We start from the raw sequence: 22,728 nt of genomic DNA, 5'->3' as shown, positions 1-22,728 counted from the left end.
AAACCTTTGGGAGGTTGGAGGCATGAGGTAGACCTGACTCATCTCAAGTTCGTGAGTCTCATATCCGTCACGATTGAGACGATGGACTCTGAGAAAATTCATTGGGATAGTGATGCCAAGAAATCGACTATCTTGGCATTTCTCAATCTGTCAGATGCAAAATAATAGCAATATGTTATATAAATACTGTACATCACTCACTTAAGTTATACAGGCAGTGCGTGGGTTACAAAGGGTCCGGCTTACGATATTCCGAGGTTACAGCGCTTTTCAAATATATTCATCAGAAATTATTTCCCAGTTTACAACTCATGTTCTGGGGTTACGACGTCGATCCGACGGATGAAATATGGCTACAAAACGGAAGAATAATAAAAATTGGAGGTTTTTTTTTATAAAAAACTCTAAAAATGAAGTTTACTTCGTTTTCAATACACCCAAAGCATTAAAAGTAAAGTTTTCTTAGGATTTTTGACGATTTTTGACGATATTTCGGCTTGCGACGCGGCGTAGGAGCGGAACCCCCGTCATAAACCAGGGACTTTCTGTACATATGATTGCATTAGTTGAATGGTTAAATCTGGAATGCAAACTTGACCTCACCTCGCAGGAGTGAAAAAATCAGTCGTATTACAGAACTGCAAAAGTTTTTAAATTTCTACGGTTTTATTGATTAGTCAGTAAAGCTGCTCTTTCTCCTGGCTGTTTGTCTGGTATTTCTGAAAAATGGAAAAGATAACAATGGTTATGTCTGACCTATCTCAGAATAAGATTGGAATTCTTTTACAGGTCTTAGAATTGTTTCTTAACAGACTACTGGTATTTTGATGCTGTTTGCATCATTATTCTTTATAAATTTCTGAATTGTACTGGATTACTAGAAAAACTGGTGTGTGAATGACTGGCTTAATGGTCATGCTTTTGGGTAAAAGAGAAAAGAAATAGAAATTTCATGCAAGGGATCATCTAGAAAGAATGTAGGAATAAGGCTCCTTTGGATGGGTTTTTGCAACTTGCAGGAATGCAGGGTGATTTTGTTACTCTACCACCACAGTGATGGTTCCTTTTGTGGTATGGTGACTTTCTTTCCTATTAGTGCCAATTTCTGGAACTTCCCTCTTTGGTTTCTTTTTTATTGATCCTTATTATCCCATGTTTCAAGAGAGTGATCCATCACTTGATTGGGTGTAAGTTTTACTCTAATTTGGTTACCGGTAGTCCTTGGCCAGACAGCTACATTTAATTACCTGACCCTTTGGTCTGGGCAGTAAAAAAGTAAATTAAGAACCTGAGTTTTGTTTTAATTAGTATTTTTTGAAAGGTTTTCAATGAAAGTTTATCAAAAAGAATGTCATCTTTGAATCGCTGAGGTATCTTGATGGAAATTTGGACAGCCAATCCTCAAAGTGGGTTGCAGTACACAGAAGATGCCAATATTCCTTGCTTGATTCGAAAAGAAACGGTTTCCTTTCCTCGGGCACAAAGTGTACCTTTTTCTTGATCTCTCATAAAGCTCATCCATGTCCAGATTTTGTCATCTCAGAAAACTCTGTCTCTCACCGTAAATTTGATTTTATGGTTGGTGTTAATTTTTGATAAAATCTGTAGTAAGTGTTTTGACTGAAAATTCTTGGGAAGAATATTTTAATTTGTATATGAAGTTTTCTTAATACATTAGGCCAGCATTCCTTGGGATTGCCTGTGGTTCATTTAGAATGACTGCCAATCAGTAAATTTATAAAGTTCAGAAGCTTAATGGTACTGCCATGGCTGGGTTAGTATCCAGCAAACTCACATACATGTATACATATGTATAAGCTCAATTTTTAGCGTGAATAGTTTTTGCCAAGGTGTTAACAGTGTGTACGCAGCAAATACTGCTTATGCACATCATTGTATTTACATACCTTAGTCATCATGGCAACTTTAGTCATCATGGCAGCTTGTGAGTTTCACTGTATATATTTAATGTATACGTATAACTGTCTAGCAGAAAAGTATGCACTTAATAACAAGACCTAAATATGCATACTGTACTGTATGTATTTGTATTATGCATTATCGCATACATTGTTGTAGAATGAATGAAATTTGGATAGTTTTATTTGCACTTGCTTCAATTTAACTGAAGTGTTATCAGAGTTTTATATTTCCAAAGTTCATTTCTGTGTGAAATTTATTTTCCAACCATTTTGGTTTATAGTATATTGCAGTAAAATAATCTTGGGTTTTGCACTGCCAATACTCATCAGTACAAAAACAAAGTTTTTTGAGGAATGTTTGAGGTTTGTCTGTACAAACCCATCTGGCCAGCTCTTTTAAAATTAAGAATTTAAACTCAGTGGTCTGGTTAAACAACTGTTAATAATAATAATAATAATAATAATATTAATAATAATAATAATAATATAATTATAATAATAATGATAATGATTTTCATAGCCAGTATAATAATGTAAATCTATTCTGCGCTCAGTGTCATTAGTAAATATAGGTGGCAAAGTAAAGGTGGTCATAATTTTTTTATGAGATATTGTTTTTGGCAATATCATGTTATATTGATTAACTAAACTGTGTTCTTGCAGTGTGTCAAGTGTCAAGATGTACTGGTAAGTGTTGATGTTTATAAACATCCTGTTTTATATGATAAAGTGTCAAATTGTAGATTTATAATGTTTTCAGTGGTATGAAAATATTTTGTATGATGTAGATTACCAAGTAGGTACTGTACTGTAATTGTACTTGGTTGCAGGTCAAATATTAGTTAATGTACCTTTATAGAGAGTGGTACTTGGGGCATGCGGTGATTATTTGTTCATGTTACTGAAAGTTGTTATATAGTTTATAGTGCTTTTGTGTATTGTAGTACTGTACTTTTAGGTCTGCATTACAAGAGACAAGCCTCAACTAATGCTTATTTATGGTATAGTTTTGAGATGTGTTTCAGGGATATATATTCGTTCGATATTTTAATTTTTTTCATTGCTGTAACTCTGCTTATGTATAGAATTAGATCTTTGGTTAGAATAAAGTTATTCATTTATGATTTAGTTTTATTTTCCTTTGTTATGTGAGCCTGTATGTAAGTTGGGTGAGGTTCAGAGAATGCACTTCAGGTTTATTGATTTGTGTTGTCATAACCTTTCAAGTGAGTAAAGATAGTTAAGATTTCAGATGAGATGTGATATTAACAACCTAATTTTCATAATCTCTTTTAAAGTGGCGGTCCCTTGAAAAGTGGCAAGAGCCGGGTTTTGTATGGAGTATCAGAAGAGTACCCTGTTGTAGCAGTGGTTGGCTTGGGAGAGAAGGGAAAGAATTCAGATCCTAATGAGGAATTTAATGAAACAAAGGAAGCAGTGAGAACAGCAGTGGCTGGTAAGTTCATTTGGAAAACCAAGGCTATAAATGCTTTTGTATTTTGTCGTTATTGAAAGCATTCTGTAATGGTGGAGAATGTGGAAATTTTAAAATTTGCAATAGCTCAGTTTTCATTCACTTTTATTTTACAGCTGGCTGTCGATCACTGCAGGAGGCCAGTGTTGATAAAATTTTAGTAGATCCATGTGATGATGCTGAGGCTGCAGCAGAAGGTTCAAGTCTGTCTGTATTTAAGTATCAAGATCTCAAAAGTAAAAAGAGGCCAGTTCCAACATTACAGTGTTGGGATGAAAATGAAGAAGGGTTTGTATATTATGCAGTACTGTATTTCAGAGTAGTTTAATAGCCACATGAAAATGCTCCAAGGGATGATCAATGTGTGCAAGATTTTTTTTATAACCTGAATTTCCAGCTTTAAAGAAAATCTGAAGGTTTGAGAAAAGATATCCATATAAAAGAATATTTCATTGTTTTCTAAATGACTTTTCACTAGTTTTGAGAGAGGAGACAAGATTTAATTCTAAATTACTTCATGAGTTTGGGTAACTAGTTAGACAACCCCTTCACAATGGACTAAGATTCTTTTCTTTACAGTGTGATGTTGCTCTCTTTTGGAGTTTGGTCATTATCTCCTTGTCTGAGTAAATTTTTTCACCCTTCACTGAAACATTTGCTAATAGTTTAAATGTTGACAGTCAATATTTTAGTGCTACCCATTGGATATTAAACCACCACAGCCCGGTAGTTGTATTCAAGTATAGTCTGTTTGCTTGTAACAGGTATTAGTTAAGGTTTTCATATTAAGTACACCCAAAATGTACAGTAGGTACCATAAAAACAAGAATGCCCTTATTTAGGGGTTTTTGTCCAAAAATATTCTTTTCTTTTCCCAATATAGTATTTCTTGTTTTTCAACCCTCTGACTTGAGAATGTCAGCCTTTGAGATCTTCATGATATTAAATGATCTTGGAGTCTTTGTTCTTCCAAGAAACTGTCATAAGCTCATACAATTACAGTACTTAGCTTAAAAAGTATTCAGTATGTTGTCATTTGACAATTTTTAAAGATAACAAACAAGAATCCTGCCTTGTAGAAACTGTCTTAACATTTTTGATAGCCTGGAAGCCTGTGCTGTTCCTCCGTTTGGTATACCAATGACCGTACCACATTGAAAGCACCATTTTTCATCCAATCAGTCCATTTGGCATAATCATCACAGTATTACACAAAGTCCCAGTATCCAAGGATTTGTTAATGACTACTGCCACCACTTTGCCCACAGCAAGAATGGTTTGACCTCCCGTGGAGGTTCCTCCTTATGGGAGAAGCTTCAACATAAATCTCACAATTATTGTTTCCATAAAAATCAGATGAACTTTTTATGAACTTTTACTTGTTGAGGTTACCAAGCCTTGTCGCAGAGATAGAGGCTCTTCCGAAGATGCAGCTGAAGCTACCTCTTATTACATAAATGGGTGAATGCTGTCCTCTGCTATGTTAGTCACATACAGGATTACTCTGTGGTGGAAGGGGTACCCTAACATTAACATTTCCAGTCTAATAAGAAGCATTAGTTTGATACAATTTTTGTAGTAACCTTCATTTATTTGCACTAAGAGATCATAGGGTAGCCTGTGAAAACATGCTAACGTAAAAAATTTTATAGAATCCAAAGGAATAAGAATTATTCGTATTGCCTTTTCATAATAAGGGTACAATATATTATATGCAAAACTACCGATATATACATCATCTTAGCAAGCAAATTGTCTCATGAAACTTCATCACAGACTTAAGGACTCATGATCAAGTAACTCTCATCCAATACAAGACATGTAAAGTTTTTGTATTGTATGTAATGTATGTATAATGAATGCTCTTTAATGACAGGTGTAACAAGAAGTTAATGCAACAACCAAATTACTACTAGTGTTAAATGGTAATGCACAACCTAAGTGTGAAGAGTGATGATGCAGCCCTACATATTCCCTAGACTCATGTTACAGTAGTTATGTTAATATGGGGACCATTTTCTGTGTACAGTAAAGTACTTATCATATATGATGGTATCATACGCCAGCTGTGTGCTCTGTACTTCACCATTTACCATAGGATACTAATTTAAAAACATTCTAGTCATCTCTCGCTCGCTTCCTCATCAGTAAGCCAGTCAGCACCCAACATAGTCTCTGAGCCAATCACCATGCACACAATGGCGTGTTAAGTTAAGTATATATTAGTTTTACCAGACCACTGAGCTGATTAACAGCTCTCCTAGGGCTGGCCCGAAGAATTAGACTTATTTTACGTGGCTAAGGACCAATTGGTTACCTAGCAACAGGACCTACAGTTTATTGTGGAATCTGAACCACATTATACCGAGAAATGAATTTCAATCACCAGAAATAAATTCCTCTAATTCTTCTTTAGCCGGCGGAGACTCGAACTCAGGCCTAGCGAGTGCTAGGCGACAACTCTACCGACTCGCCTAACGGAGCGTGGCAGAGGTATTTTTAGCGCTTCCTTCCAGACAGTTGGAATTTTCCTCCACACTGTCCACTTTCATTCATGCTGAAAAAGTGCAGTTTTGGGAGTAGTGTGGATGACCAAGGGATAACTGGATATGATATAAATTGGCTTAGTATTGTTTCAAATGGAGTTTCTGTGTCATGACTTTGATTCCCTGATTTCTCTTGGCGCCATCTTAGTCCTAGGAGTTATTTAAATTAATCATCCAGTTCAAAACCATCCAGTTCTTGGGTGCTTGTCAACTTTATTCTTCTCACCCAAATTTGCAATTTGAGGTAATTATGAGGAGCAGGTTTGTGGTATAGCATAAGATTTATTTTAAGTAAAGATTTTGTAAAAAAAGTTTTCCATACAAAGCCATTACTCATAATAACAGTTCCCACCTTCCATCCCCAGTAATGTCTTAAAGCTTTTGGTCAAACAACGTGAAGAGTGAGTCAGTTCACAGCTAAGGACCAAGGAATCTATGCACATGTGTAGGGCTACTGGCTAATTACAACTTTTGCTTCAACAAGGCTTTCAGTGTATTTTGTTGACCTCTGAATAGATCTGATGAAGAAAGTAATTTTTTTTTAATGTTATTTTTTTTAGGTGGGTCCGTGGGATGACACTTGCAGAAGGGCAGAATATAGCTCGGAAACTAAAAGAAACGCCAGCTAATATTTTAACTCCAACTAATTTTGCTCAGGTAAGTTTCTATATGTAATGCATTGGTGATTTGCATTTACTTCATTTTCTGGTATAAGTGTAGAAATCAGATTAGCAGCTGTACTTGACATGAAACTAGAAAGATAGTTTATTTTTTAATAATAAAAGCACAGTAAATTAACATGCATGTAGTAATATGTTCTTTGAAAATATATTGTACAAACATAGTAAAAAAGGGTGGTAATGATTATGTACAGAATAGTGAACACTGATAATCATATAAATCATTGTATAGAATAGGAGTCCATATATATGGCAACATTGTATTGCAAAAAGACTACATCACCCTTACGGTCTAATCTAACAAAAACCTCCATATAGCTCCAACAACTTCTTCATCGTCAACATTCTCTTTTGGGGGTTTTATTTTTCGGTAGAATGTGTTAGGAGAGGCAAACATTGCATCTGTTTAGCGCAGAAAAAGAAAAGATTGGGAACTAAATATGCAAGTAATACATCCAAGTCTTACAGCTAAAGATCAAATAAAGTAATACATCCAAGTCTTAGTACTAAAGGCAACAAGGATCTTAGGATGAAGAAGTAAGAGAATTCAGAGGGTTGCTGGTGGAGTGAAGGAGTCTTTAGACTAGGTAAACTGGCAGTTTCAGGTGTAATTGTCCACAAGAGAGAAGGAAAAACTCACGCCATGGCAAAGTACTAATTACTAAAATATTATCCAAAAGAGAGAATGGGTGAGACCATTGTATGCCACTGAGAAAACTGCTCACAGCTATTCCAGCTGTAACTTTGACTCGCATCGTACTTTTGAGAAACATGAAATTTTCAGCAAATACAGTACCTCATATAATTATTTATAACTGATAAAATCAGTGCAACCTGTTTTAGGTCATGTGTCCTTCCTTAACTAGAACCTTGTTCTCTGGTGTGGATGCCTGCTTCTGCAAGAGGTTTATCTCTTATTAGACTGTGGAACAGCCTCCCTAAGGATGTCATGTAATTGGAACTTCAGAAGTTCAAGCAAAGGTGCATGGCATTACTGTGGATTACTCTATATATTATTGTATGTATATGCATTCTATTTCATGAACAGTGTCTCTTGCTAACGCAGGCGCATGAATCTGCACTCTGCACATGCGCTTGATTATTCTTCCTGCTTCTCTTTGCGTGAGTTGAACGCCTTGCAGTACCCTCTCTGTGTTTACCTGTTTGCTGTATGGAATAAAGCAACTTATGACTCAGGATATTATTTCTCCATCCTTGCAACATCCAGTCTTCTCCTACAAGGCATCATCACATATCACCGTGGTGCAGTGAGTTAACCATCCAGCTTTTCAAGGGAACGCCGAATCCAGCATTTCAAATCGAGCTGCCGTTACCCCTCGATTGCCTGTGGATATTCTACAATCGCCTGTAGATATCCTTCAATCGCCTGAGGACCTTACAGTGTTGGTGTGGTGTTTCTACAGGACCTTACAGTGTTTGTGCAATGTTTGTGAAGTGCCAGTGCAGTGTAATATTAGTGCTTTGATTTTAGTGGGTTGTATTTCTCTTGTGCCCCTCCCCAACCATGCAGTGGGACCCATTACCCCCACCCAGCTATGGAGCCCGAGGCACGTCCACCCACCCTCATCATTAAGCGCACACTGCTGACTTTTCGAGTCAAGTCAACTGTCAAGGCGAGTAGCCGGACCCTTCCGACTGCCTACCCCCAGGAACCCTCCCAGACCTGCTCCGCCCTCCCCTGCCTGCCAGTGTTCGCTCGCCACACAGTGGAATTATTTACAGTAACTTTTATAATTAAAACTGTAGAAATTCTCCCTCATCTTTGACACTGCTGAAAACGGTTCATAATGGCTTCTGCTTCACATCAAGACGAACCTGAGGATATACAACACAACCAGGACCCTGAGGACCACCAGTGGCCTTCACACCTAGTCTCACCAACAGACTGTCGTACCCCACCAGGTTTTACAACGCTGGCAACCCCACCTTCGCTCTCACCACACCTGACTTTACTGCCTCCCACAGCTCCAAATGCAGTTACGGCTCCTCATCAAATACCCTGAGGAATCTCGACAGGCTGAGTTGGCTGCACGTCGGAGAGAGGAGGAACAACGTTGCAGAGAAGAGGAACAACGTCGTCACGAAGAGGATCTACGCCGCCAAGTGGATTATTTAAGAAGAGAGGAGGAGGCTCAACGTTTCACCGCCCTGTTGCAGCTACTCACAGTCAACTCTACCCAACAGCAAGCAACACCAGCGGACTCACAACAACTTCCTACACAACCCTCAGTGCCAACGCCCACCCATCCACCACCCCCACAGAAGGCCATCGCCCAGACCCCGCCGCCCTAGGTGTTTAGGGAATGGCGCAGACGCTGGGATGACTACAGCGTGACGTAGGACCTAGGGGCATTGCCTACCAGGAAGCAGTTGATACAACTTCGTATGTGCCTTAGGCTGGAGACACAAAGGATACTTGAACACACACTCAACTTACCACCAGACACGGATCGGAGTGTGTACGAGGTCTTGAATGTTCTCCAGGAACATATTAAGAACCCATGAATGAAGCTCACAACGCAGGACCTGCTTTCCTGCAAACAGAGGGAAGGGGAAAGCTTCAATGATTTCTACGTCCGACTGAAGCACGTAGCAGAGGAAATTGACGTCTGTCCTGGCCATTCTGCTGCTTGCGAAGAGATTCAGCTGAAGATGATCATCATCATGGGAGTCAGGGACGAGGAGCTCACCCAGAAACTCCATGCCCTGGATGCTGCAGCTCCACTGGCCACCATGGTCAACGAATGTCGCTCCTATGAGGCCTCACGGACAGCCACCAACACCATACATGCTCCTCCTTCTAAATTGTGTGCCATTTCTGCTTATAAAAAAACAAAAAGACATGGCAGCAAGGGCGCTACCGCGCACCCAACCCCTAACAGAGACTCTTCATGCCTCTCCTGCACAAGGAAGCACGGCTCTGCAGACAAGTGCCCAGCCACCGACAGTGTATGTGGAAATTGTAGCGGCAAGGGACACGTGCAGGACCCCAAAGTGCCCTTCCAACAAGGCCACATGCAGACACTGCGGCCGAGTGGGCCACTACGACAAGTGTTGCCGACAGCAGATGAGTGCCAAGCAAGGCGGCCTGCCCAGTGCCACGCCCCCTTCTAACAAGTCCTCCAACTGTCGCGAGGTCGAGACCCTTTCCACAACAACTTGCCCCTCATCGTCGCTCATATCCCTCACACTCGGATGAGACATCCAAGATTATGACGCTACCTGACACAGGAGCTGATATATCAGTGATGGGTCCAGCACATGGAACTTCTTCGCATTCCCAGGACTGAGCTACAGCCTCCTGCCACGTCAGTGACCCTCACGGCAGATGGGTCAAAGGTGACACCAGCTTTAGGTACCTTTAAGACCACCCTGCCATTGGCCAAGCGGTCCTGCCTCGCCACGATCCAAGTCCATGAAGGTGTTCAGATGCCACTCCTGTCCTATGCACTCTGAAAGGAGTTGGCCATCATCCCGCCAGGCTTTCCATGGCCCATCCTACAGGTCACCCATGTTAACCGATGTAAGGAGCTACCCCTCCATGCCAACGCAACCCCTGGCGAGGCCCGAGAATATTTCCTACAAGCCTTCCAGGATGTGCTCGTGTCTAAGGAAGACCTTAAAGGAGCTCCATTAAGGCCGATGGCGGGCCCTCCCATGAAAATTCACCTCAAGGAGGATGCAGTCCCATTCGCCATTCACACCCCATGGCAGATCCCCTATGCTTTCCACGAACCTGTCAAGAATGAACTAGGCTCCATGGTCCAGCAGGGAATCATTAAGCCTTGTGGAGACGAGCCATCGGAATGGTGCCACCCACTAGTCGTCGTCCCATAGGCCAAGGGAGTTCGCATCACGGTGAATCTCACCAAGTTGAACGCACAAGTCTCCCGACCAGCCCACCCTTCACCCGCACCTTTAGCTGCTGTCCGCGCCGTCGACTCCACCGCAGACGCTCTACGCGGCTACTGGCAGATTGAGCTAGCAGAAGAGGACCGCCACCTCACCACTTTTATTACACCTTACGGATGCTTCCAGCATTGCCGGGGACCCATGGGCTTAGCTGCCACCGGCGATGCTTATTGCTACCGTGGTGACCTGGCTCTCCAGGGTATGAAGAAGTGCGTCAAGGTTGTTGATGACATTCTCATCTTCGACAATGACCTACTGACACACTACCACGGGATCCATGAACTACTCACCTGCTGCTGCAAACATGGCATCACTCTCAACAGAGACAAGTTCACAGTGGCAGAGACCCAAGTGAATTTCTGTGGCTTCACTCTTTCCGAAGAAGGAATTGCTGCTGTTCCAGGACGAGTTGCTGCCCTACAAGACTACCCAACACCATCCAATCTGATGGACCTACGTTCCTTCATGGGGTTAGTAAACCAGTTGACAGAGTTTACCCCAGACATTGCCCTGACTGCACAGCCCCTTCGCCCACTCATGAGCCCCAAGCGCTCTTTTATGTGGACACCAGACCATGACCAGGCCTTCAAACGCGTGAAGAAAGCACTCTCAAGCCCGCCTGTTCTTGCTTCTTTTGACCCAACACTGCCAACCATTCTCCAGACCAATGCATCTCGTCTGTATGGGATAGGCTACGCCCTCCTCCAGGACCATGGCTCTGGTCGTCTCCGAGTAGTCCAGTGTGGATCCCGCTTTCTCGCAGATGCCAAGACAAGGTATGCGATGATTGAGCTGGAGATGCTTGCAGTATCTTGGGCCCTCACAAAATGCCATCTCTACCTCAAAGGACTGCCAATCTTCACCCTGCAAACTGACCATCATCCGCTGGTGCCCATCATCAACAGCTACACACTGGATATGGTCGAAAACCCACGGCTTCAGCGAATGAAGGAGCGCATGTCGCAATACCAATTTACTGCAGTGTGGCGTGCTGGCAAGTCTCTATGCATCCCAGATGTGGGAGATGCTCTCTCCCGTGCACCAGTCAGCTACCCGACCTCTGAGGATATGACTGGCTGCGCTGAGGTAACAGTGCATGTTAGGTCAGTCATCTACGCTGCAACAGCTTCCCAGGACAAGGATGCCCCAACCTTCCACGCCGACCGGACCCTGCAGGACATGTCGATAGCAGCACAGGCCGACCCCACTTATGTTTGCCTTCGTGATTGCATCAGTTCCGGGTTCCCCACAAATTGGTACAACCTGCACGCCTCCCTACTACCGTATTGGAAGCTGCGAGAAGCTCTCTCTACTGATGGTAACCTCGTGCTCTACGGAACAAGAATACTGGTTCCTGCAGCTCTACGTTGCCACACACTCGCCAGACTCCACGACAGCCACTGAGGTGTCGAGGCTACCAAACGTCGGGCTCGACAAACCGTCTTCTGGCCTGGGATAGACTCGGACATCGCCAACACCGCCGCCGCCTGCGAGCCCTGCCAGATCCTGCGTCCCAGCCAACAGCAGGAGCCCCTTCACAATGATGACCACCCATCAAGGCCCTTTGAGTCAGTATCAGCGGACTTCTTCCAGGTAGCAGGGAAGTCCTTCCTTGTGGTTGCCAACCGCCTCTCCGGCTGGCCTTTGGTCGTCCCTTGCAAGGGTAACACCACCGCCTCCTTGACAGTACGGCACTTCTGTCGTTACTTCAGAGAGGTTGGTGTTCCCCTGCGCCTATGCACCGATGGAGGACCCCAGTTTACCGGCAAAGAATTCGCCGACTTCACAGAGCGTTGGGGTGTACACCACATAACCTCGTCGCCACACTACCCGCAGTCTAATAGACACGCTGAGACCGCTGTCAAGGCTGTCAAGCACTTGATCCTCAAAACGGCCCCTACAGGAAACATCAACTGCGAAGCCTTTGATCGTGGCCTCCTTGAGTTACACAACATGCCCAACCACTCTGGTTGCTCTCTTGCCCAGGTACTGTATGGTCACCCTCTCTGTACGTTTGTGCCCGCCCATCCTCAGTTGTTCACAGAAGTTTGGCAAGAAAAGGCCCATGACTGTGACCGCCGAGCTGCTGCCAGAGCAGCTCAAGTGCAGCACAACTACGATGCCCACGCCCGTCCCCTGCCCAGGTTGAAGGTGGGCCAACATGTCCACGTCCAGGATCTGACATCCCACCGATGGACAAGGTTGGGATCATCATGTGACACATGATCACACGAGTACGAGGTCCGCCTCCCAAGTGGTCGAGTGCTACGTCGGAACTGTCACTTCCTATATCCAGTGCCTGATCCTGGTAAAGTTCCCAACTCTAATCCCTGTGGTCCTTAGCCCTGACATGGAAAAGCCATCACTTCTTTGCAAAGCCCCTTGCAGGTCTCCAAGATTAAACAGGCCTACCTAGTGTACAAAGCCCATGCGTGCCACTTATGCAGTTTGCTTTGCACATAATTACTTGCTTAACTCACTGTATATTGTTTGCTTTGCACTCTGTTATTTGATATTTCACTGTATGTAACTTGCATAGTACGTTCAAGATACCTCTTTGAATACAAAAGGGGGAGGGGAGGTGTGGATTACTCTATATATTATTGTATGTATATGCATTCTATTTCATGAACATTGTCTCTTGCTAACGCATGCGCATGAATCCGCACTCTGCACATAAGCATGATTATTCTTCCTGCTTCTCTTTGCACGAGTTGTACGCCTTGCAGTACCCTCTCTGTGTTTACCTGTTTGCTGTATGGAATAAAGCAACTTATGACTCGGGATATTATTTCTCCATCCCTGCAACATCCAGTCTTCTCCTACAAGGCATCATCACATATCACCAATTACAGTCAGACTTTGAACTTACACGATGTTAGGTTCCAGAACCCCTCGCGCAGGGTGAATTTTCGCGTAAGTTTGGCATGGTCTCTAAAAATGCTAATAAATGCTTATTTCTAAAGTTTAAACACTAAATATGACCCTAATCATGCTCCCAAATAATTAAGTTATCTTTTAAATGGAATTAAAGTTACTGTAATTTCATTTAAAAGTTAGCTTAATACATTACCCTTAAAAAAGAGAAATAAATGGTTTACATAAAAATTGAGAGTTGTAAGAGAATTTCTCTCTCTCTCTCTCTCTCTCTCTCTCTCTCCCCTTCCAACCGATCTATTTTTAGAATCGTCTCAACCTCTTTTTAACAACTTTATTCTGCGTCTCTTTCTCTTTGTTCTGAAATGCTTTTTTCATGAACAAACAATGCTTTATATTTTGACTAATACAACTCTTAGTTATTATGTCTCTGTGTTTTAGAACGTATTTGCAACACTAGCGCATTTACACTTAAGTAGAGACGATACAGGTCAAATTAGATCAATTTAAACTACTGTACAGGTAAAGACGTACAGAGAATTAATAAGTTGTAAAAATGTGTGAGCGCTAACTATAACTAGAGAAGAGAGAGAGAGAGAGAGAGAGAGAGAGAGAGAGAGAGAGAGAGAGAGAGAGCCAACATGAATGGTAAAGAATCGCCTGGTTCAAGGGTTGTCCTTACTTAAGAGAGTGAAATTATTTATTAATTATTACGGAGACTGAGAGAATAACACGAGAGAGAGAGAGAGAGAGAGAGATTGTCCTTACTTGAAATGTCAAGTTATATTATTTATGAATTACAGTATTACGGAGAGAGAGAGAGAGAGAGAGAGAGTGTTAGCTTAATACATTACCCTAAAAAAAAGAAATAAATGGTTGACTTAAGAATATAGTGTGTGACTCTCTCCCCCATTCCACCAATCTATTTTTAGAAGTCTTCTCAACCCCATTTGTACAAACTTTTTTGTTCTGTCACTTTCTCTTTGTTCTGAAATGCTCTATGTCTCTTATGTTTTACAACTGCGCATTTACAGTTTGTAAACGGTACAGGTAAAATTAGATCAATTCAAAATTATCTACTGTACAGTTAAAGACATACAGAGAAACAGTGCTGTAATCACATTAGGTTGGCTAACTTCTGAACGAGAGAGAGAGAGAGAGAGAGAGAGAGAGAGAGAGAGAGAGAGAGAGAGAGAGAGAGAGAGAGAGAGAATTACAAGAAAAATTTGACCACTGATTAGCAACACTCCCATTCTTGTCATGTTAAATGACATGTCTGACAGCTTTGCCTTCCACCTTCTTACAAAAGATGAGGAAGATTTGTTTGTTCAAGATAATACGAATTTTGTATTACAGTTTTTTTTTTATTATTATTATTATTATTATTATTAATCTTATTAATATTTGAAAATTAGTACATATTATTACTTAAAAAGTTTATCCACAAATAAACGTACCTGTTTACATGTACCATAAAAATTCATCTCACTAAAAGAAAGAGAGATAGAGAGAGAGAGAGAAATTATTACTTCTAATAATATTTAATGTTATTTAATTTACACATAAAAGCTTGAAAACTTATAAATTACATAAAAAAATTAAACACACTTTTGCAGGGTTTCTCAGTGTTCGGAAATGTTCGCGTGTCTGTGAAAAACTTGTGTATGACCATTAGTTAGGTTCCAATAGAAAATTTGTGTGTGAGAATTCGTGCAACTCGAATGGCGCAAGTTCGAGGTATTACTGTACTACCCTAATACAATTCTTCGTGTGTTTTAGTAATTTTCTTACATTTTTATGTATTTGATAATTTGTTAATTTATATTTTTTCAATAACTGATATCCTCTTTTTGTATTTCCCTTTACCTTCTGTTACTTCTTTCGAATGAACACCTTAGTAACATTCTTTGGAAGCTTGAATTTCAGGTCAATAACCCCTGGGGCTTGTTCCATATGAATAGGGTTCATTTTCTGAATAATAATAATAATAATAATAATAATAATAATAATAATAATAATAATAATAATAATAATAATAATAATAATAATAATTAATAATAATAATAATAGGCAATTTCTTGAAGAGAGAAGAGTGGCTTCTTTCTAAAGTAAAACATGGTGACAAAGTATTTTAAGAAGACACTTTTTCCTGTGGAGAAATTGGTTAGAAGTAGAGATGTGATAAGAATCCTAGGTAGACAAAGCCCCTTTTTATTCATTGACTTAGAAAAGGAAGCAAGAGAAGAGTTGTCACAAATAGGGAGTGCCATTCTGTATGTGATGTATAGAGCTATATTTTTAGGTCAGATATCTGTATTGGAGGAAAGTCTTAACTCAAGAGAAGAATTTGTATTGTTATGCAACCTACATTTGCTCCTTTAATTACTGGATCTCCCCAGTGTAATCTTGAGGTAGATTTTGCATTTGTGAGAACCTTTCTCGTAAAGAATTTTGTACTGATATAACACTGCTAGGGTCAAAGATCATGTATATTTGCATTGGGGTTTTTGTGCATGTTAAGGAGGTCTCTTATGACTTGTGACTATAGTGGAAATCCCTGATGTCAAGATTTTATAGAATTGTTAATTACTGAAAGTCACTTTAGGCTGAGGCAAGACCTTGATATTACCAGATATTCTCATGCTGTGTTTTGGTACATGTATATGAGACTTTCCTGAGTTTACAATAAAATTTTGTCTATGATACATTCACATTAAACATCCCAGAGTTTACAAAAAAAATTTTTATGCTTTTTAGAAATATAAAAATATTTGTTTTAACTAAAAGGCTAATATGAAAAATTTTTATGCAGTGTAGATTCTTCAGAAATCTATGGTGTTTCTTTATAACATTGGTATGACTTCCCTATGTAGAAAATTTATAAAAAAATGAGCTTGAATAGGAGATTGAGATACCTCAGTCAAAGGAACACACATAGTTAGGGTTATGAATTTGCTGTTTATTGGAACTGAGTTTGTCTAATCAGAGATTTAAAATTGCTTTTCAGGAAGCTGTAAATTGCTTGGAAGGGTTGGGAGTGGAGGTAGCTGTAAGAACTTTTGAGTGGATAAATCAACGTAAAATGAATGCATTCCTTTCCGTTACAAGGGGATCTGGCGAACCTCCAATTTTCCTTGAGATGACTTACAAAGGAACTAATTCTTTAGAAAAGCCTTTGGCTATTGTAGGTAAGAATTATAGTCACTGTTGTATTTATTAGATGCTTATTCTATTTTGAATTGATTTATTAGAGTTGCCCAGCATCATCTACAGATTCAGCATCTGTGGTTTGAGTTACCCACAATCAGAGAATGTTAAGCATCAAGAAAAATCTAGAAATTTGCAATGTTTAAGATTTTGCATGCAACCACAATCTTTGTCTTAGGCCATTGTGGTTCATCTCTAGAGTTACTGAGCCTTTGTCCCACTTATCCTCTACTCTATACCCATATAACCTGCATAATATCTAATTCATGTTCTAGCATCTATGATGTGAACTAGAGTATTGCATCTTGCTCGTGTTTTTTGTTTCTTTCGCAAGAGTTTGGTTAACATGGCCTTTTAAGTTCAAAAGTACAGCAGCGATGATGGTAATTCTATCAAATGTAAGAGAGCCAGTAAGTCCCTTCTTTAAATAAAAACTAAATTGTTAATGTATTGCATGCAGAGAGTGGAATTGTAGTATGGGTAGCAGTGAAAGAAAATGTCTAGGTCTAGGAAAAGGAGAAGCATCAGTGGAGGAAACTGTAGAAGAGGAAAGTATGGAATGGCAGTGTTTTCCATATTAATACAGTATTTACATTTTTTTATTATACAGTAAATATAGTTTTATCTATACAACATATACTTAGTAAACTACATATACTGTATTTACAAGGTATTATTTTTCACACTGTCCACTGTGCATAATGAATTTCATATTTGCCTCTCAGGGTGGTCAGGAATATGGCTTAAGGTTAATTCTTTCTGGCACACACAGTTCAAAATGTAGCCAGCCCTTTACCTTATGTATACAAGATTAGAAACTTTTACTTCTAATTGTTTAGAGATTAAGTTTGCTGTGGCACATTTCTTTATAAAAATATTTTTGGCATATTGTTAGATGGATGATGATTTGATTTAATACTTTTTGTACAGTGCTATTTCTTTGCTGTTAAGGTAAGGGAGTGACGTTTGATACGGGCGGCATTTCTCTGAAGCCCTCTGCAAAGATGGACAAGATGCGTGCTGACATGGGAGGTGCTGCTTGCACAGTTGGGGCCATGTTCATTGCTGCTGCGCTACACCTTCCAGTCAATATTAAAGGTTAGATTATATGCATACCTAAAAATATTAAAGGATAAATATTCTTTGTTCGTACCGCACAGTAGTACCTAGGCATATTTTCACTATCAGTTATTCCACTGTTGTTTAATTTTACTCATTCTACAGGTGTTACTAGAGGTATATTTACTTTTTTTTTATTTTAATCCTTCTGTTTTCTGTTTCTAACCGTAAGGTAATCAGTTTTTCCCATTTGAGTCTATATTTATGTTGTTCAATACAATGCCATTTGTGCTTCTGTTGTTGCTGTAACTTTTACAAAGTATTTCACTGATTGATATGAATGTGTTCTGTGTTTCAGGTTTCATACCATTGTGTGAAAATATGCCAGGAAGCATTGCTACTAAGCCTGGTGATGTTGTGGTTGCATCCAATGGCAAATCCATCCAGATTGACAACACAGATGCTGAGGGAAGACTCATATTAGCAGATGCTTTGCATTATGCTTCTCAGTTCAAACCTAGAGCTATGATTGATATGGCAACACTTACAGGTATATGATGTGTGCTTTATTCATACTGAATTTTTGGACATCATTTTGTTTCAGAAATGTGTAAACAGTTATGTCTGGTTTGCCACCTTGTGAGAAGGTAGTTTGTGTTCTCCCTTGACTTTTTTCTTAATCAGGTGTTACCTTTTCATAATAGAAAAGAAAGCTGTTGCATTAAATTCTTATTAAGATACATGAATGTTGGTCATATACTTAGCCGTCTTCACCACTAAACCATGAGACTATATATAGCTTTGAGGAATAGGCTTGTTTGCAGGATTGCCGATATTTATGCAGATTTCCCCACACTTTAGATTCTCTTGCAGGAGTGCCTAATAAAGCATAATACTATATGATCATCTGTTCTTCTAAATCATCTTTTTATTCCCCATATCTCATCTAGGTAATAAATGAATTAGTAATATCTCTTTTACATGTAGTTTATATTCTTCATTAATTCTCCTTTCTGGTAGTGCTAGTTCCAATGATTCTTCTGCCTTTGTTTTGTGGCATTTTATTATTTTTCAGTATTTGTAAGTTAAAGTGATATTGAGTAATATTTTATTCTGTTTTAATAGAATTTGGAGCTCCTATTGTGATATGTTATTTATAAGAATACAGCTGATTGTTTTAACCCATATTTTAAATTTTTACAAAATATTTTGTAAGTGTTGATAAGTTACCTTTAAATCTACAGAGTTACTGGTATATTGTTCAGATCATGTTAGATTCCAGATTTATAGGGGCCAGATTAGTGCAGTTTTGCTCTACTTACTGCATATCATACTTATAGTTACTCATGCATTATTATTATGAGTTAGTTTGATATTTAGGGAATCACATTTCTAAACTGATATGGTCATCCCTAGGATTTCTTCTTGAGAGGGTTGAATATTGAGGCAAGGTAAAGTTAAAAAGAGCTGGACAGCAAGGTGAAAAGAAACCAAATAGAAATGTGAAAAACAAGGGCAAAAAGCAATGCACCTGGTTCTGAAGAGATTATAAAAAACTTTTAGTAACGTCTACAGAGTCCTATGTAAGATACTCTGTAAATGGTGCCTTCTTATGAGAATGTATTTGAAAAATGTTTGTAATTTAGTAGATGATTAATTCAGAGATATTTTGCTTATGCTCGTGGTGCAAAGTTTGGTTATTCTTATTTTTTTTGTTTGGATAAAGATTCTTCAGGCTGCCTTTTCCTTTTTGATAAGATTTATTATAAATGAAAGTTCATGGAGTGTTAATAGGTGATTTACATGACATCCTACTTGGTGATCAAAATGACTAGAATCAAGATTTTGTTGAGAGAGAGAGAGAGAGAGAGAGAGAGAGAGAGAGAGAGAGAGAGCTAAGTATGTGGATAAGCTCATTTGCAGATGGGCAAATTGTGTAGATCAATTACTTTTGAGTATTTTAATTATTTGATATGAATGTAAATGTCCTTTGTAGAAAATATCAGGATTTTCTTAATAATTATTTTGAAGTCATACTTTGAATAATTTGCTAATTCAGATCTTGATTTTCAAGTTGCTAAAAGTCTATGTGTGACAGGTGCAATGGCAGTTGCATTAGGAGCTGGTGCTGCTGGAGCATTTACCAGTAGTACACCTCTGTGGCAGCTCATGCACAAAGCAGGGACCATTTCTGGTGATCGTGTTTGGAGAATGCCTCTTTGGAAACACTATTCTAGTCAAGTTACAGGTGAGTTTTCTGTGGTATGATAACTTTATTTGTCATATGGAAAAATGGCCAATTTACTGTTTCAGTTTTTCCTTCTCTTTGACATATATTTATGACCCTCATATCCAAAAGGGAAGTCTCCAGGTACAGTGGGACCTTAACTGTATGGATTGTTATGGGAACTGCCTACTCAATTAGTAGCGAAATCAGTTACATAATGAAGATTTACTTATAGCCTACACAGTACCCTGTAGCCAACTTGCTTAGTTTATAGTGTACAGCCTGTCCTAACCAGTATATGTAATTATCATTCAGTTGAAAAGTAATTTACTTAATTCCAGCGATATCATTGTAAAATAAATTGCTGCTAAACATACAAACAGTACATTACTGTATAGTATAACCTAACTAAAAATTATAGCTTATTGCAAGATTTCTACCTGTTTATGCTTACAAGATTTAAAAAATATGCAGAACTCATAGAATATAAAAAAAAGACCAATAACATCTTTTTGTTTCTTTTTTTAACATGAGTTTTGAACATTTTCTTTAATCATGAACAATTGGTCATTGATAACCTTTAATGGATACCACTGTGATCCAGAAAAATAACTAATATTGTGCCGTACTGGTCACATTGATGTTGGATTAGTGATTAATTACTTGTATCTCAGTGGTTGTGTTAAACTACTTAATAATATACAAGCAACCCAAGGCCCTAAGAGAAAACAAAGGTTCAAGGTTTGGACCGAAACCTTGCTTAAAACTGCAGGCAGTAATGAGAGAGCTTCCATAACATGGATTGCTAATCATTAATCACTTGCAGAGAGTGACAGAAGTCCGAATCTGTCTATGTTGTGATGTCAAGGGAAAAGAGGAAAGGGCCAGGGTCAGAACTTCCTCCCAGAGGAAAGTGATCCTAAGGAGTGATAACTTACTTTAAGATTCCATATACAGTAGTAGTGTCAGAACTGACAAGATGTCACGTGAAGTGATATTGCAAAGATAAAAAAAAAAATCCAACTGGGCCAAAGAGGAAATTATTTCTTAATATACCACATGATGAAGCAAAGAGACTAGATGAAAATGGGGAAGGAGGAGCACACTAACAAATGTAAAAACTTAAGTGAGAGGACTAATATTCTCTTACAAAAAATACATAAGCTAACTTTTCTTGTAAGTTAAACATAACTCTTACATTTTAAATAAGTACAAAAAAAAGTTTAAGCCATCATATTGATAAAAAAGAAGACCAGATATAAAAATAGACTAAAACTCAGGTGCTGGAAAATGAAAATAATTTAACTAAGAATTGGCAGAAACTGTCAGTGGTAGTAGTTCAGCTACAGATTTTTTGCTGAGAGGTTATTAGTACCATTGCTAGAAGAAACAATTCAAATGAAGAATAAATTAAAATCTTAATACACAGAAAACCTGGCATTCAGAAAGCTGAATGCCAGGAATTCTATAGTTATCCAGATAGCAAACAAAATGATTCTTGACCATAGACCATAGATTAGAAAATGAAATATTGCATCATTGTCAACTAGTTAGTACTGTATCTCCTTATACTGATTTAATGGTTTTATATGTTTTGAAATTTGTTTCCATGATGTTACTTTTACCTCTTATTTGATCTTGTATATTCTTTCTGTTTTGTCTTCCTGCCATGTGTCTATGCAGTTTACTCATTTGCATAGATGGTTTTTGTAAAAAATTTCAGTGCGCATCACACAGTTACCAAGTTACTTTACTACTTTAATTTTGAGTATGGAGTGCAGCCATAAGAAAATTTAGAACTTTTACAAAGTGGTCTGGTTAAATTACTTAATAAACATGATGATCTTGGTTATAGAGCTCCCTGTTCTTAAGTTATATAAGTCTGGAATAGGTAATTAAATGTGAAAATATACTTTGTATTTTGAGACCTTCGTGACTAAGCAGTTAACACTCTTGAGCTTTTTTTATATGCAAGAAACACTTTGACAGTAATTCATCTCTTTGAGGATGTTTTAATCACAAGCTTCTTGATGTGATATTTAGATGTACAATTACGACACATTTCATTACCCTTTTTGTAGGTTACCGTTATCTGAAGTCAGTGACAATAAAAAGTTTTATTTTAAAATGTTCGTTTTATGGCTTATAGAATATTGTTTTTATTCCCATGTTCATTTTGTAAGACATCACAAACAATCTAATGAGAGATGAGATTGTATTACAGTACTTGTAAATAACCACTGAATTTGATTGACACATTTTGCAATACAACAGATGTTTTATACAGTTAATGTGATATTTTGTGGTACAGGTAGCAGTGGGCATGTTTATTTATTTTTTCTATTTTATCAGCGTGCCATTTGGCCGATGTGAACAACCAAGCAAAGAATAAGCCTGCTGGGGCATCTTGTTCTGCTGCTGGGTTTTTGAAGGTAATGGACCTGTGTTTGAGGTTTGTTTCAGCTTCATTTAGTATTAGAGATTTTGGTTCTTTGCTTGAGTTATTCATATCAGCCAAAGGTCTTAAGGTTGATGATAAATCTCATTTTAATTTGCAGCTTTTTCAACTTAAATTCTAGACAGTTGAATATTTTCTTTGTGGGATGAGGGTTTCATATGGTTATAGTGTTAATGTCCAGTATTTTGGTAGGTTAGCCAGACTACTAATTATTGTACTTTTAACCTTGCTGAGACCTTATCTGGAGGATTCGGTATTAAATGGGGTATTGAAACTAGTATGCTGAGAATGTGGAAGAAATTGGACAGTTGAAAAAGAATGTATTTCACACCTGATCAACTGATT

The 22,728-nt window shown here is 38.7% G+C and overlaps 1 protein-coding gene across 2 annotated transcripts in view; it reads left to right on the top strand.

The window, feature by feature from the left end:
- The window catches only part of LOC136851507 (cytosol aminopeptidase-like), a 40,352-nt gene that overhangs the window by 16,251 nt on the left and 1,373 nt on the right, over window positions 1-22,728 (top strand). Inside the window, exons 3-10 of one of the 2 annotated variants that reach the window (XM_067125643.1) lie at window positions 3,221-3,378; window positions 3,513-3,684; window positions 6,503-6,599; window positions 16,440-16,620; window positions 17,591-17,737; window positions 18,057-18,248; window positions 19,797-19,946; window positions 22,278-22,357. In XM_067125643.1, coding sequence (XP_066981744.1) covers window positions 3,221-3,378; window positions 3,513-3,684; window positions 6,503-6,599; window positions 16,440-16,620; window positions 17,591-17,737; window positions 18,057-18,248; window positions 19,797-19,946; window positions 22,278-22,357 — 1,177 coding nt within the window. The remainder of the gene's footprint in view (window positions 1-3,220; window positions 3,379-3,512; window positions 3,685-6,502; window positions 6,600-16,439; window positions 16,621-17,590; window positions 17,738-18,056; window positions 18,249-19,796; window positions 19,947-22,277; window positions 22,358-22,728) is intronic. The other variant, XM_067125642.1, reaches the window with a different exon arrangement.

The sequence above is a fragment of the Macrobrachium rosenbergii genome, chromosome 23 (genome assembly GCF_040412425.1).
Source record: "Macrobrachium rosenbergii isolate ZJJX-2024 chromosome 23, ASM4041242v1, whole genome shotgun sequence".
Lineage (NCBI taxonomy): Eukaryota > Metazoa > Arthropoda > Malacostraca > Decapoda > Palaemonidae > Macrobrachium > Macrobrachium rosenbergii.
The sequence above is the reverse complement of the archived record's forward strand: the minus strand, read 5'-3'. Positions and strand labels throughout refer to the sequence as shown.